The sequence below is a fragment of the Protopterus annectens genome, chromosome 6.part0 (assembly GCF_019279795.1).
Source record: "Protopterus annectens isolate FY-2018-M chromosome 6.part0, PAN1.0, whole genome shotgun sequence".
NCBI classification, from domain to species: Eukaryota; Metazoa; Chordata; order Ceratodontiformes; family Protopteridae; genus Protopterus; species Protopterus annectens.
The window spans coordinates 15,198,741-15,216,378 of NC_056737.1; the positions used below are offsets into that span (position 1 = coordinate 15,198,741).

Here is a 17,638-nt window from a genome sequence, read left to right on the forward strand (position 1 = left end):
CTTGGTCAACATTATACTGTTTACAAACCCTTTCAAGCATATGAATAAAACTATCAAAATTATCACCCTCTGTAAATTGTGGAAGAAATTTACTGACCTTTGTTGCTTCTGGGGTTCAGTTACTCCCTCCCCCATTATCTCCATGACCCTGTCGAAGAGTCAGTATCTCCTTTTCATGTTGCTTCTGCCTCTCATTTTCTAAAGCTTCCAGATGTCTCAGTCTCTCTGTTGATTCTAATGCCATCTGTTTCTCCTTTCCTTCAGCCTCCAAATGCCACAGTCTCGCTGCTGATTTTAGTTCTAACCGTTTGGCCTTCAGTTCAAGTCTCTTTAACTCCAGATGGATTTTAAGTTCTCTGAGGCAAAGCTGAAATGTCTATTTCCTGAGAGTTGTACACCCCCAAGGCCAGTCTGGTTATCCTCCTGGTTGCTGATCTCTGATGCTGTTGTAGCTAAGGTTGCAATCATTTCTGCTTTAGTCAGGTTGGCATGCCCCAGGCCTTTGGCTTGGCACATCTCAGCCAACTGGCTCCTTGTCAGCTTGCCATAATCCTCTGCTGTCATTCTTGCCTGCTCTCCCTGACTACCTAAGCTAATAAAAAAAAAAATAAAACTATTGTGATATGGAACTCTGAATGTTCACTTTGTGGCTGCCTAAGAGTACAAACACCTTCTTTTGTGACCACAGTTTACAGGCTACAGGAGTTCAATATCCACACTACTGAATCCCAGTAAATGATGTGGTGATCCCACCACTGCCAACTAATAACTGTGATGCCCCACCACTGGACTAGTAATCAAGGAGCCTCAATCCTCACCACTGGTACCAGTGGGGGAGGTACATTGGGAGGATGACAAGTACACACACAGTATTTCAAGATGCAGCTCTTGCATCAAGTGAAATTTCCCTTAAGAGCACACAGAGACCACAGTCAGTCTGGGGCTAGTTTCTCCCTCTTTTTCCAGATCCCCAATAAGATTCCCCACTGGCACAGCTACAGAGTTAAGATCTCAGATTAGTGGCAAAGCCAAGACCTCAAGTACCATCTCTGCCCAACCATTGCTTTGTGTCCCTGCCCAAGTAGCTAGCACACACACTCTGAGGTTTGATTTACACATGCACACACACACACACACACACACACACACACACACACACACACACACACACACACACACACACACACACACACACACACACTTTGAGGTTTGATTTACACACACACACACACACACACACACACACACACACACACACACACACACACACACACACACACACACACACACACACACACACTCACACACACACCTGGGAAAGGCTGGCACATGTTTACAAGCTATGCCCCCTTTTGCCAGACTATAAGCTAGTTATCACTAGCACCAGCCAGCTCATTATCAGCTACTTTAAGGCCCTTAACAAAGGGTGTCCAATCTTACTGTGTAATGTTACTATTAATACAAAGGGTAGTTTGACCAAGAGCAAGGCTATTAGAAGTGACCCACAGTGTCACCAACTAAATATGCAAGTACTCTCAGAACTTAAATATCTCTACACAGATCAGCCATAATGAAAGGTTGAAATATCTTTAATAATAAATAATAACAGAACAAGACAATACTAAATATATATATATATATATATACAGTGACACCAGAGTTCAAAATCACAGGAAGTATTTAAAATAACTTTGCAGGACAATCTCAAATAAATGAAGAAAAACATCTAAACTATGCTTCACTATATTTCTGACTAAATCTAAGAGAGTTACTACACCCTAGTTAACTTACAGAGCACGGCAGATGTGGTGAACGGATGTTCTAGCTGATGTTGTCAGGTCAAAGACAGAATACAGAATGCTGAGTCTCTCTCAGAGAGCTCTCAAATTAATATCCCAAATATTACTGCTGGGCTAGCTTGCAGAATTACATCATTTCTTGTCCTCTGACTTCTAGTCCCCAGGCCCAAAACAACCATTAAAGGCAGCTGGTAGCATTTAGCATTTACCTGTAAAAATACATAGACAAGGGCTTTTCCTCAGATCTTTGGCAAATATTGGAAATCATAAAACAATAAAAGACTTCCAAGGCAATACAGAAAACTCCCTAGTACAGACAATGTGTCTCCCTGCTGCATGGAAACTGAAAGATATAATCTTTTATTGTGTAGCCATAAAGTAATTTAATTTCAGCTGTTTTTTCTGAAGTTTTGCTGGACTGAGGTTAACCTCCTGTGTTCTATTTTCCAGTGTTAAAATGTACACATTTAAACAGCTACAATAGTGCATGTACATTTCTATTCTTTTCCAGTGCGTCACACTGTGGATCCATTTTAAGGACAACCACTTTATAAAATATCTTTTCAACACACACATGTCTGTACAGACCTAGTTTGATATACACATGACATACAGTTGTAATACATTTGTAACACAAGCATCTTACACAAATAATTTCAATATTCACCAATGACATATAAATATTTACAAACTTCCAGACAGCTGTGCTGGCAGTATCTCCCTTTGTCACACTTCTATATAAATCATGTTGATATTCACATATGACATATAATTATTTACAAAATTCCAGATAGCCATGCTGACAATATCTCCTTTCGTGACAAATATTATAGGTCCATAATAAACTTGATAAACATCTATGAAAATGTAAATTCTTCAGATGAAGGATTGGCTGTGGATGTGATGTATTTGGATTTTACCAAGGCCTTCGATTCTATCCTTCATACTTCTGTTGAAGTTTTGAGGAAGACTGATATCAATGTCTATGTGGCTAGATAGGTAACGAACTGGCTGACAAATTAACAGTGCAGAGTTAAACCTAGAAACAAATATTCTAAATATGTGACAATCTGGAAATATATACCTCAGGGTTCTGTACTGGGACCATTACTTTTTGGTTTGTTAATGTCTGACTGTCCAACTTCAGATAGTGTTTGGCTAAGTAAATTCACTAATGATATTAAAATTATCAGTACTGTTTCAAATATCAGGGGCCATTATCATCTCCAAAAACATCTGGACAGTTTAATTAAGTGGGTATCATCAAAAGGCATGAATTTTAACAATAATAAATGTATGACCCTTCATTTCGGGTCAGAATCTATTTTTATTCCTATGCTTTGAATAATTAGCTTTGCTCTTCATCAAATATGGTTAAGGACTTGGGATATTAATTGATTCTTTCTTGAAATGTGGTGCAAAATAGCACTAGAAAAATTTAATGGTTTTATTAAGAATATCTGTCGCTTTTTCACTAGTAAGAATAGAAGTGTGCTGATTAAGCTATATACAGCTAGTATACGACAAGTCATTGAATAAGATTGCTCTTTTTGTGTTTTATGTTTTTCACAACCTAAGGTACTTCAGCATATACAAAAAACCCCCACATCTGGGCAGGTAGCTGGGTGCAACCATCTACCTTATAATAAGAGAATTGAAAACATATTTCCATACTGAATTGCTTATAGACTTTTGAGGGGGTAACTTAATATTAGTTCATAAATGTTTAATGGACAATGCAATGGCACCTATGCTGTACATTGAATTTACTGACCATAGTATTAACACCAGAAGTAATAATTTCTTGTTTAAATTACTTACTGTTAGACTTAAATTGAAAGGTACTTTTTTCATTCAAGAGCTGGCAGCTTAAGGAGCTCTTTGGCAGGAATTGTTAGATATATTAAAATAGTATCACCCTTCAAGGTACTGTTACAATCATGGTTCAAATACATTGTTTTTTGCATCAGGAATATAGGTCCTGAGTTTGGAAACAACTTCACTGAATCATTGAATCACAGACTGACAATATTATGCATTTTGATCACTGTAAAATATCAAACTATAGGCCTTTCAGCTTTGTAAACTAGACAGTCTGTGCAAATATACTTCTGTACATAAACAAGAACAAATTGCGATATCATGATAAGGCACTGTAGTAACTCCTACCCAGTATATTGAGAGGACATTATGCCTGCTAATAATATGTGTATCATAGCAGTGCACTGTTACAGAAAACTGGCTTTGGCTAGTAGGAGTGACAAAATACATTATCGTGTTAACAAATAACTTCTGCCATTTACAAACTTTTTAATTAAAACAAATACTTATAATATGTCACCCCAATAAAAAAAGAAAAATACATAAACTCTATGGTTGCAGGCAAAAATGGCATTACAAACTAAAATATGTAACTAGGTTGCTAAGTGATATAAAAGTATTATTGAAAAGAAAATGGATGCTACAAGATAATAGGCCAAATTCAATAATGCCTATACTAAGTGTACACAATATTTGCTTATTTTTATTTATTTTATTTTACATTTGTTGACCAGGATAGTCTGACTGGATGCTTGTCCATTTTCAGTGGAGGCCCAGGGAGAAAAGCTCCATACATACATACAGAAAAACTGTTACACTAATCAAGTTAAAGCACTGTTACAGATACAATACACAGGATAAAAGTCATTCATTCTGTCATATTTAAATCTGATTTGTTATACAGTAACAATTAGGAAGTAATGTAGGGGTGGTCAAAAGCCCTCTTTAGCACATGTTTATGCTGCCAGAGTTAGTCAGGATTAGAGCAAGGACATAGCCATTGCCTTTTACAGTACTGTTTTAGATTTTTTTGAATTGGGTTACAATGGGTTCTGAAGTAAGCTCTGCAGGAAGTGAGTTCCATACTTTGCCAACAAACTTGGCATATAGAGAGTCTCATGATGAGTTGTTGCTTTTGAGGGTTTGGCCTAATAATTTGTTGGATGAGCAGAGTGTCTTGAGGTTGTTGTAAGGGGTGATAATTTTTGTAAGTATGGGTGTGTTTTCAGGTTGGTAGAGAATTTTATGTGCTACTATTAGCTGACTGTACTGAAGTTGGATAGGCAATTCTAGCCACCCTAGATTCTTTAGGTTCAGACAGTGGTGTGTTCTGTATACTGCTCCAGTGGCAAATCTAGCAATATGATTAAAGCAGCTAGAGAGTTTATTAAGGTCAGACTTACTCAAGTTCGTGAAGAGCAGGGATGCATAAAGGAGGGTGGAAAGTAGGTGTGTGCGGGCAATTACCGTCCTAGCTAGTGGAGTGAGCAAAGGTTTGATCTTGTATAGTGAGCCAAGTTTTTTATTAACTTTTTTAATAGTTTGATTAATATGCATATCAAACTTGAGGTTATTATCAACTGTTAAACCTAAGAGTTTGGTACAGGAATCTGGGACAATGACAGGGCCATTGTTAGATTTTATAGTAAAGGTTGGAGCGGAAGCTTTACGAGTGAGGATGAAAAGCAGTAGCTTCGTTTTGTTAGGATTTAATAGGAGACGTCAATTATAGAGCCAGTTTTCAACAGTATTAAAAAGATTTTGGGATAGAGTCTGCAGACTTAAAGGAGAGGTGGCAGAGCAAATCAAAGTGGAGTCATCTGCATATCAAATGAAGATGGCTGTTGAGATGACTGTGTACAGGTCATTAATAAAGATAGAATATAATAGAGGTCCTAATATAGAGCCCTGAGGGACCCCAAGGGTGATAGGTAGAAGGGAAGATAGTTTGTTCTGCCATAGTACAGCCTATTGTCTACCACTCAAATATGATTTGAACAATTGGATAGCCTGGACATCTAGGGGAATAGTTGTAAGTGTGTGTATGAGTAGTTGGTGGTTGACCATGTCAAAGACTTTGGAGAGATCAAGAAAGAGGTCAGAAGAAAGCTTACTGTTGTTTCAGTTTTGATTAATAACATTGGAGGAGGAGAGGAGGGCCATGGTTTTACTATGGAATGGTCTGAAACCATGCTGTGAGTTAGCCAGGAGATTGTGCTGAATGAGATGGCTCAGGAGTTGTTTATGGATGCACTTCTCCATAATTTTAGCCAGGGGTGACAAAATACTTATAGGTCTGTAATTTGACAGTTCAGTAGAACTGCCCCTTTTGTGGAGTGGAATAACATGGGATGTCTTCCAGATGGAGGGAATAGTGGCTTCTGATATAGTTCTACTGATCAGGACAGAGATCAGGTATGCTGTGGCATCCACAGCTTTTTGTAGATACTCAGCTGGGAGGAGATCTGCTGCAAGGGTGGCAAGTTTTAGTTTCTTGATTAGGGCACAGATAAGTGATGTAGAAACTAGTTGAAAGTTAAAGGGGAGTTTAAAACTAAGTGTGGCAGTGTTAGGACTTGGGCAACTGGGAGATAGCTGGTTAGCTAGTGACTGGATAGTTTCTGTGAAGAAACTATTAAAGGAATGGCAACATCTTCTGAAGGTTTCTGGATGGTAGCCGAGGGGGTAGGGGTTGTGCATTGCCCTGGGTGAAAAAGTTTATTTATGCCTACCCAAACTTTTGTGGATGGTTTTGATGCTTCTATTGTAAATGGCAGTAAAAGTTTTTTTTTTTATCTGGGGTGGTAGATTGTTTTAGTGTTGTTCCTTAGTTGTCTAAATCTAAGTTTATCTAAGGGGGATTTTGTGGTATGCCAAGTGGTCCAAGCTTTGTTTCTAAGTGAGATCATTTGTCTGTTTTCCTTTGAAAGCCATGGAGCAACTTTTCCTTTAGTTCTTATAAAATGTGCAGGTGCATGGGTATCAAGGTGGGCTAGGAATTTGATGTTGAAATATAATACAGCTTCTTCAAGTGGTAGATGTTTTAGGACTGCCCAACTACATGCTTTGAGTTCATTTTGGAAATTAGCGGGCTTAAAGTTTTTGTTGTTGCTAATTGTTTTGTAAGTAGGTTGGTGGGAGATGTCAGTCTTATGCCTGATTATATAGGTAAGAAAATGGTCACTTATGTCTTCAGGTCAGGTACCGGCCCTATACATGTGGGGATGGCTATTAATGAGTATCCAAACTAGGATACTATCTTTGTTGTTAGGTTTACTGTTTCTAGTAGGGGAGGATATGATCTGAGTAAATCCGTATAGATTTACACGGATGGTCAGAGATTCTGAGGAACAAATATTCCAGTCGATGTTGAAGTCTCCTAGAACAATGGTTTCTTGAGGGTAGTTACTAGACAGACAAGACAGGATATCTTCTATTGTGTTTGCATTATTGCCTGGGGGAATGTAGGCACAGGCTATGTTAATACTTTTGTTTTTATTAATTTGAAGCTGGGTAATGAGAATTTTAGCATTATCAGCACGGAGTGGTTGTATGGAATCAGAGGTCACATCTAGAGTCGTTTTGTATAGTAGAGCTACCCCTCCTCCCTTCCTAGTGGTACGGTCTAACCGTAGGATGTTATAACCTGGGGTAAAACCTCATTACCTGCCATTGATGGTTTTAGCCAGGTTTCAGTAAGACAAAGTATATCCGGGGGAATGTGTATCTAGGAGTGCATGCAGGTGGTGGACCTTATTATTTAAGCTTCTAATATTTAGGTAGCTGATCAGGAGTGAGTTTGAAGGTCTATTTTAAGTTCGTAAGTTAGTGGGAATAGTAGAATTGGGGCTAGGATTGACTAGTGAGGTTGGGCCAGGATTTGGATGAATGTCCCCATCCCTTGTAAGGGTGCCAAGTAGTCTAATTGTGAGCTTCAGGAATTTAAATATTAGTCTTAGGTGATTCTTGGTTTTGGGGTTGATAATATATGGATCTAATGGGTTGGTGGTATTTTTTATCCAAGGAGTTAGTTGTAAGGGGGATTATTAAGTGGTCTAATTTAATTTGTATTATTGGAGTGGCGGTTTGGCTTTTTGGGTAGTGGTAGCCTAGGTAGGACAGATTTTCATAGGTGGTGAGAAGATATGGAATTATCATCAAGGGTAGTAGGCAGTATAATAGCATTAATTTGAAAGGTTTCACAGCCAATAACAGAGTCATTGTCTAGATATTAGCTTTGATTTTTGCCCAACTTGATTAGAGGGATAATTAGGATAGGGAGGTAGGGAGGGTCCTGATAATGCCTAGAGAGTTGTTGAGTGGTTCTAAAAAGAGGGGGAGTGGTTTTAGAGCTATAAATTTAGGACTAGTACGGGTGGGTGGAATTCGGGGGCAGGGTGCAGTGCAGAGCAAGCCTAAGCACAGTGGGGCTTAACCTGACCACGAGATCTGTAGGACCTATGTAAGCACATAAGTACAATAAGGCTTTTTTTCTTTTTTTAAATACTTTCTTACCCTTGTTTTTACCTTCACTATACAATTTTTACATAATGTACTGTTAGTAATCACTTTTTGCAGTTTTTTCACACATTAAGCTTTCTTCTGTCAATTTTCTGCTATTTTTGTAGTTTTGGGCTATGTATTCAATAAAATATTTATCACATTTTTTGTGCTTTCTAGTCACTCAGAAAGATTACACTGAGTGTACATGTAGTCTACACTTTGTGGTAACCTTTATGAATTCCTGTCAATATGCAAAGCTGCAAGAATATCAGTAGGAAAACTAAAATTAGGAGGAAGAAGGTGTGAGTTATGTCTGTGTTGTCTGTTCACTCAGAACAGTGTACACTTAATGTAGGCTTTATTGAATCTGGCTCAATATCTTCAGGACCGACAAAAGAGTTTTTAAATATATATATATTTGTTTCTGGTACTCATAAATTTAAACTGCCCTTCATCACTTTGGTTATTTTAAACTGTTATACATTGTACTACACAATTCTGAAAAAACATCAATGGGAAGAATAAGTTGATAAGCAACTGATCGTCAAGAGAGTATAGGTGATCAAATGTGGGGAAAAGGCAGTTTGTCCTCAAACAACCTTTTCCTATGAGACCACCATGAACTGTAGTTTTCTGTGTTTTGAAAAATCCCAGTTTTACAGTTGGTTATATTATGTAATGGGTATATGCCATGGTACTACCTTTCTACTCAAGAAAAACAAGGTACTGAAGGTACTATGGGCTATGAAAAAAATAAGATTTTCCAAACAATACTTTCAGTTAGCTGTGGAGATGTGCTGTTTAAAACTGTGGCTTGTTATTAGACTGTTTTATTCCCACAATACATGCCAGTGAGGAAAAGAGCGAGTTATGTAAACCTTAAAATGACGAACCACTCAAGAAGTCCATAAACTGCTACAAAGAATTACATCTAAACCTGTTCAAGTGAACAAGGAAGGACATGTATTCTGGATATATATTTTAAACTGTTCTCTAAGAGCGGCATAGAAAATATCCTTGGACAGAGAACATAGTGTATACAGCTGGGAAGCACAGAACTGATTTGTACTGCAGGTAGCCATTCCTGCTTTTATTGTAGCTTTATTAGTGATGTATTGAGCTGAATGCAGTTCTTCAAAGGTTCGGCACACTAACACACCTGCGCTCATTACTGAAAGCTGTATTGAGGAGGGTAGGCAAAACCAGAGCATTTGTGACCATTAACCATAATATACCACTCGGCAAATTGCTAAACTTTAATTTTGGGAACAACACAATCAAATGATTTCAAGACTACCTCAAAGATGAAACCTTTCATGTTGTTGCCAATGAATATTTCTCACAAAATGGTACCTTCAGTACTGGTGTCACTCAAGGCTCTGTCTTAACTTCCCTTCTTTTCTCCTTCTTTATTAATGACCATACTTCTGATCTATCCTGTCCTGATGTTATTTTGTATACAGATATTTTATTGTTGATCAAATCTAGTAAATAATGTTCAGTTCTACAAGGAAGCTTGCAAAAAAGCTTCACTGATCTCTACCTATGGTCTTCCTCTAGCAGACTACTAATCACCCCCCCCCACAAAAAAAAAAAACTAATATTATATTACTTTCCGCAAAACAGAAATTAGCTAACCTTTCATTCCTGCTCATAAAAGACACCCAGGATAACATCATTCCTAATGTTACTGATTAAAAGTTCCTGGGTCTCATTCTGGGTCCTTTGTTAACATTCACTACCTACAGAAATAATTAGCAAAGTTATAGCCCAATTAAAATTGCTTAATATGATTTCTCATGTCATTTATCCTATTGTCTGTACAGCTATGGCAGAATATGTACTTCTGTTAAACCTAGAATATGGCCTCCATTTTCAGCTTTTCACTTTTCACACAATACTCAAAGGATGCAGGTAGTTAAAAAAAATAACACAGATTTATATTCTTGACCAGTGTATGCATACACTAGTGTGATCTCCATAAGTTTCAAACTGCTCCCAGTTCCAAGCAGGGCTATCCTTCTTTTAGGGACTTCACTATTCAAAATAATAAATCTAAGTTATTGCTATCACTGGCAGTAAAATTTCCTCTCAAAAGAGCAAGCCTGAGTTATCAGAAACAGCCAGGATGATAATCTCATGCTAGCCCAGCCTCATTTCTAGTAAGTAATGGAGAAAAATCCTGTTCCAGGATTGGGTCTTCCATACGGTACCACCTCGCAAATGAAGTAAGAAAGTAGTAAAACATGGAAAATTTGAAAAACACAGAGAACACCTACCCACAAAAGCCATGTTTTAGTTATAATGTCACCTCATAAGTCACATAAGCCTATATATATATATATATATATATATATATATATATATATATATATATATGTGTGTGTGTGTGTGTGTGTGTGTCTGTGTGCCTGTATATATATATATATATATATATATATATATATATATATATATATATATATTATAAACCAAGAAAAAACAAAACAAAATTCATAGCAGCTTCCAAATAAAACTTGTAATCCACAAAATGAAGCAGCTTTTCAGGCAAAACAATAAAGCCCTGAGCAAGGCAAGCTTAGAAAAGTTTGAAAAAAACCCCACAGATGGCTCAGCACACTTCAGTTCACGTTATTCCACAGAAACACAGCACATTAACGCTCCACCATACTTTTCGTTTTAAAAATCACTTCCTCAGATGTGGGTTGTTCAAACTACTAGTGCTTTTATACCATTCACTTAATTACATTGATTAGGTTAATGAATTAATTGATGTATGTATTACAGTATATATAATAACACTTTGAACTTTGATACATGCATACAAATTGAAACGTGCACGTTTATTGTAGAAATTGTGCAGTTATTTCATTTTATACTATTATTAACTGTAATATATTAATTTTTAACTTTCATGTTTTATTATTTTGTCTTTCATTTCCTATTGTGTGTAGGTAATTTATACATTTATTATTCTTTGATTAACTATCATATTACTAGTCAATGTTGTAAATCTTGTATAACTGCTTTCTTACTACTCATTCTGAAAATGGGACTTGTGCTCAGTCAGACTTTACCAGTAAGCAGAATAAATAAATAAATAAATAAATACATTTTATTGCATTTTGTATTGCAACTGTCAAACATGTTCTGTGTATAGTGTAACTTCTATGCTGATCTATATTCTGCATGTCATGTATTAGGTCCATATATAGATTATTTACAATTCGTAACCTTGCGTTTGACTATTTATGCGTGCTCTTTAAGTTTGAAGCATGGCTGAAAAGGGCCAACAGGCTGGCCCACCTACAAGTTATACGCGCATAATCCACATATAATACAAACAGCTCACAATAAAATTCCTATTTTCCACATATTAATAATGTATACACACACGCACACACACACACACACACTCGCACGCGATTCTATCTTTTCTAGCGCTGCACTTCCGAATCTCACCTTAACTCGACTCCAACCCTTACCCACTGACGAACAGGTCGGCGACGCACCTGAATGGGCTCTACCATGGCTTCTGTTGGGGGGGGGGGTATATTCTCAAATGCACAGATTTTTGACTCATATTTTTGGTCTGTTCCTCATAAAATTTGTACTTTTATGGCAAATCGCTAAGGATCGAAGTTACCAAATAATGACATACGTTTCCGTTTCAGACTTCATATTCCTTTTATTCTAGCAACTTTCTAACTTTATAAGAACGATATGTAAAATCTGTCCCCTTTTTTGGGGTTTTGTCCCACCACTACTTTAGGCTTTGTCCAGATTTGCGCTAAGAGTTTGAAAGGTACGGTCAGGAATAGGGCAAATCCGGGTGGATGCTACCATGGGTTCTGCTGGGGACGGGGAGGGACAAGTCCTGGTATTGTAGCTAAAGCTGTTTGCAGTCAAAACATGGCTTGATGACCTACGAATCAGTTTTAGCCAAAATAAGACCATCCAACCATTCCGTCCTTTCACCCACACAATGTATATTTATGTATATAAATACGGCCACAAGCATGCCTTGACCTTGTAGTAGCTATGCCGCAATTACATTTTTTTCCTGAATAGCAAAGCACACCAATGTATCTTTCTCTGTTTGTAAATACACAAACATGTCTAAATAAATCAGATGCTGACAAATTTGCACGCTAAGCAAATGCAAGTTACTACTTAAAATGGAAGCCCCACCATATATGTTTGGGGTTGCCACCTTTCCAAAGGCGCAAAGTGAAACATTTGTTGTCGAAACGTGAGATTTTGCAAGACAAACAATACCCACGGCCGGTGTAAACGAAAACATTTCACGTTTCCAAAATAAAATCTTATTCTTGTAACATTTAAGTTGCTTATACTGTTTCATATAACATTTGGGTGTTTTAAATACAAAATAATTGCTTTATGCAAATATTTTCAGAAAACATTTTTGACCTAAAAATCTCAGGACACAACTGTCTAAATATGGACTGTCCTGCGCAAAGAAAGACTGGCGGTAACCCTTTAGTATTGGAAGCAAATGTTAAAACCGAAATAAAAAAACAAAACCTTCTGCAGAATTTTGTACGGGAAACATAAGTGCATCTTTAAAAAGCAGTGCAGAAATAGAAAATCAAATATATATACGTGCAGTACTTGGGTCACGCGAAGAACTGTTTATAACGTCTGTATTATAAATAGTTTGGGTTAATATACATATTTATTGCTATCCTATCCTATTGCATATAAGTCAGTTTAGTATAATAACAATGCTGCCAATCTAAAACAAATAATAATCGGATTGAGAAATTATGCTTTTCAAATCTGGGTAAAACAATTTATTCTGATAGTCAAGCATAGGAACTACAGTAATCAGTAAGCAGACAAAACTCACCTGCTTTTTCGGATCCCCATGTAGAAGGCAAACATAATACACCTGCAGAAACAATACAAAATGTCAAATAATAAAAATGGCAAATAAAGGGAACACAAGTAAAATGAATAGACGTAAACAACGATATCAGGTAAATACATAAAAATGCAGTATCAGACTTTTTAAAGCAGTAGCACTTGTTACCAAGAAAAGGCGTTATTCCATATTTAGTTATCAAAACGCATTTCTGATTTCTTAGCAATCACACCCTATATTACCGGTATTCTTTTCGCATATTATCACTGTTCGTTTTCATTCATTCTTTGTAAAGGTTTACCCAATAAAATTAAAATGTTCCAAATTGTACCTAACTTACGAAGAATGTTAAGGTTTCATGCTATATTCATAGTTGCTACTGTAGATTTGAACAGCTAAGATATTTTACTTAAATAATTAAACATTTCCAAAATTAATATATCAGGTGCGAGGAGTGATACAAGGAGGCAGAGTTGCACTATTTTGTAAGGTACACCTTTTTGCTAAAACTTTTTTTTCTTTTTCATAGCTGTGACAATATAACATGTCAGAGTATTTTCATGAACAAGAACAGTGCAACCAGTGACTCATTCTTTCTGGTCAGGGCATAGAGAGCATTGTGCCTGATCCAATGCACCTTGATTCGTTTGTGCTTTAACAAAACTTTCTAGAGAAACGTGTATTTCGTTTATATTATTTAGCTGTGTCAAAACACCACTATCATTCAGTCCCATTTCACTTCTAAAACGCAGGTCTAAAACACACATTTGCTGTTACCTACCTAGTGAAAAAACAGCCAGGTACAGAATCGACATTGCCGCAGAACTTCAGACCTATAACAATTACAACACAAGACAGAACAATTAGACAGATCCAACTAAGCACGTTAAAGTACGAAGGCTCACTTAATGCATGCATGCACTCACAAACAAGGGTGTAGTTAGGCATACTCTTTGTACTCTAATGAGTACAATTTTCTATACATTACGTAGCTTAGCTTATTTAGACCATACTATGTCCACAACTGTCTAAATTAATGCCAACAATGAGTTTCACTGATAGAAAAAAATCTGTTTAATGTTTTTAGAGGGAAACTGATGCAAACATTTACTAACGGGGGATTTAAATTTTTAAAATGGCAGGTGGGATGGGGGCAGCAATAAGAGCATACCATTACAAAATTATATTCTCTGGCTACTCCCTGCCCACAAACTCAGTGCTCAGAAACATGCAGCTCAGCACTTTATAAAATAAAGACGTTTTATTTGAACTAAATACTTGTGCATATTTACATAAACTAGATAAATGATGACACTGCGTGATGCTCTTCTTAAAACTTTAGCCAATAAGTGGTAGGTATCAGCATCGAAAAGTTACATTTGGTAATTTAACTGACAGTACAGAATACTCTGTTTAAAAAATCAAGTCCTAAGGCTTGGAACTGAAAATGCCAACTCCTTCCACGTTTCAGTAAATGTATTCCTTTAACAGCAGAGTTGAATATGCTAGTTGAATAACAGGTGCTTACACCCTGTGCGAAGATGCCTTTAAAAATTAATCCAAATAGCAAAGCAACGAAGAGAGCTCAACCCAGTGACAGATGCAAGCAGACGCTTACAAAGTTTAACGAACTTTACACGGAGAGTCCCGCAGCTTCAGAGCTCTTTTGAAATTTTTCAGTGCTGTGATGAGCTCCAGCTTCTGCAACCCCTTTAAGTACAAGTGGGTGCGCGCGCTCCCCTCCTCTCGCCTGTTCTTAGAATACTATTGTGGGTCTCGAAGCGAAGAGCGCGCGCACGTTACCGCTGCTAAGGTAAGGACTACCGTCTCACCTCGAGACGGGACACTGGGCGCGGCGGGGAGGGAGGAGGAGCAGGGTGCAATGGGGACCGGAGGAGCTCGGGTAGCATTGTGCAGGTTACTGTGAGGGCACCGTAACTTTCTAGGGAACAAAACACTCTTTTACAAGAGCAGAAAAGCTTTTTGTTATCCAACATTTCCCCCTTAGTTTATTGTCCACTGGAGCAGGTAAAAGACTTAATACTAAAATTCTGTATTTAATGGTGATACTATTAAATAATGCTGTATACCTTACATTGCATCACTGTGGTAATTTCTGTTCATCGGACCTAAAAAGCAGAATTTTACAAGGGAATGGAATAACTTAGGTGGTGATATTTCATGTGAATTCCATTTTTTTGGCTATGTAGAATTTGCTAAAGATCAAGACGGAGTTAAATGGAAACTGCCGCTGGTGGGCACCTGCTGCCTCAGGCTAAATGACAAAAGCTAAAGTAATAGGCTACGATTCTGCCGACCATATGGGTTATTGTACACATTTTTTAGTGTGCTGTTTAAAAGTAATGGAAACCATAGTAAATGCCAAATAAGGACTGTCGGGGACTTAATGGGCCCATTACTCTCGTCTGTGGCACTACTTGTAATATTAACATCATGCATACGATCGCATATTGCTCATCTTGGGTGTAGCTTCCCTTCTGTCAAGATTCCTTCATTTTCAGAGTAGAGGTATTGCCTCACATCGATTTCAAACACACACACACACACACACACACACACACACACACACACACACACACACACACACGAATATGTTTTTTTTTAACTTCCATACACTCTATTCATTAATACAGCGTTAACCATTTGCTAAACCAAAGTAGTGTTCCTGGCATAAGTAATTCCATTTATTTACTTCTTGGAACTTTCGATACAAATTTAACACTATTTTATTTATCTTTCTGCCTACTTCAGTTTATGCAAATGATTCTGCCTGTAAACTGTGCAAAGGCTTTTGACAAAGCACATTTTTATTGTGAACCCTATCTTAAATCTTATTATGCACCTTTGCCTTCTTCTGTTCTTCAGCATTGCTTGGTCATACTGCCTGTTCTATCTAACATAAGTTTTCTAAAGTCTATTTCCATTTCAGCAGATGTAAGGTTGCCAGTCCCAGTTCACTTACCTTTTATACTCTGCTCTTTGTTCATTCTTTTGTAGTTGTGCAAGAAGAAATGTAACTCTTATAACCATTTCACTATATTAGTTTTTGATAATTTATATCAAGCCTTTTTACAATTTGCAATGTCTACCCTTTGGCATATTTTGGTAGTGTCAAAAAAAGCAGACATATTTGGGTCCTTTGCTGTGTCATAGAGAAGGACAATGATAAAACCTGGTCATATTAACTTATAACACACCTTGCAAGACACCTTTCTTTTCTTGACATATGATTGCTACCACCTCCTTGTTGTTCACTCTTACATCATTTTTTAATTCTGGTAACTAAAGTTTGTATTATACAAACTGAGAACCCTTATATTCAATTTACCTGTGTTTTCTTTCTAAAAGGAAAATGTTAGTGATACCCATTGACTTTACTGGGTTGAATATAGCTTTAGAAAGCCAGGAGGTTTTTTATGAAGGGAGTGTCTTGTGATTAAATTTTAAGTTGGTTTTGAGATAAAGCTTAATTTTTTTATGTATTTTAGTAGTTTATTGAGTGTTGGACTAGGATTTGTTACGTTTGTAGTTTTTTATGTTTATATTTAGTTTAGATAGTCTTAGAAATTTTTATTAATTTATTTTACCTTTTTTCTTTTAGTAAGAATTGATTTAATTTCTGGAGGTGTTGATTTAGGTGAGTGTTATTTATGAGGGGCTGAGTTTGAATTGGATTTTCAGTATGAATTGTGCAAAGTTTCATTTTTAAATTGTAAAATGAGAAATGCAAAGTTTTTTTTTTCATTTTTTTATATCATTTAACTTTGCTGCTCACAGCGGGTAGCATTGTTTCCCATATCAAGAGATTCTCCAGTTTGATTCTTGGTTGGAGTGTCTTCCCTATGGAGTCTGCCTGTCCTCCCTGTGCTCATGTGAGTTTTGTCTGAATGCTCCAGTTTTCATTCCATATTCCAAAGATATGTAGTAGGTAGATTGGGCACTCTAAATTGGCCATCGGAATGAGTCCGCATGTATGTTTATGATATAGAAGAACAACTATGGGAATGCTAGCTATCCAACAGTGTGAACAGTGTCACTAGATGATGGTTGCTGTTGATGTGACACCCTGGTCCCATATGCAAAAATTGGAAAAGAGGGATTGTGGATTGATGGACTTCATTTAACATCATTGTATTTATTTATTTATTTGACATTCGTTGACTGGGTTAGTCCAGCTGGGCCAGAGCCCTTTTTCAGTGGAGACCCAGGGAGAAAAGCTCCACATACATATCAACATGACTAATGAAGTACATATACATAATATATAGCTACATTAACAATAGATACTAAGGGTAAAAAATTAAATCTGAGTTTACAATAATAGACAAAAGAACACAAATAAGTAATAATAATACATACATCAAGGTGGAATATATAGTCAACAATATACATACATCAGCAGAATTTACATTCATCATCAGTACAGCTAAAAGCTGCAGAGGGTAGAACTAGTAAAGGTAATGTAGTGAAACACTACGGAAAAAAAAGGTGAGTGAGGAGGCATATGTATAGAAGAAGAGTGTGAGGCAAGAAGGTAGAGAGGAATAAGATCAATCGGGGGGGGGGGGGTGATTGCACTGACATAGCCGTATATTACTTAGGTGTTTTT

The 17,638-nt window shown here is 36.9% G+C and overlaps 1 protein-coding gene across 3 annotated transcripts in view; it reads right to left on the minus strand.

Moving 5' to 3' along the window:
* COCH (cochlin) overlaps positions 1–14,728 on the minus strand; it is a 382,700-nt gene extending 367,972 nt beyond the window's left edge. Inside the window, exons 1-3 of one of the 3 annotated variants that reach the window (XM_044073810.1) lie at positions 14,627–14,728; positions 13,790–13,841; positions 12,994–13,035 (exon numbers count right to left, since the gene is read on the minus strand). In XM_044073810.1, coding sequence (XP_043929745.1) covers positions 12,994–13,035; positions 13,790–13,823 — 76 coding nt within the window. In that variant the 5' untranslated portion in view covers positions 13,824–13,841; positions 14,627–14,728. Of the gene's footprint in view, positions 1–12,993; positions 13,036–13,789; positions 13,842–14,300; positions 14,509–14,536 lie in introns of those variants that run through there. The other 2 variants (XM_044073808.1, XM_044073809.1) reach the window with 2 other exon arrangements.
* Positions 14,729–17,638: the final 2,910 nt, after the last annotated feature.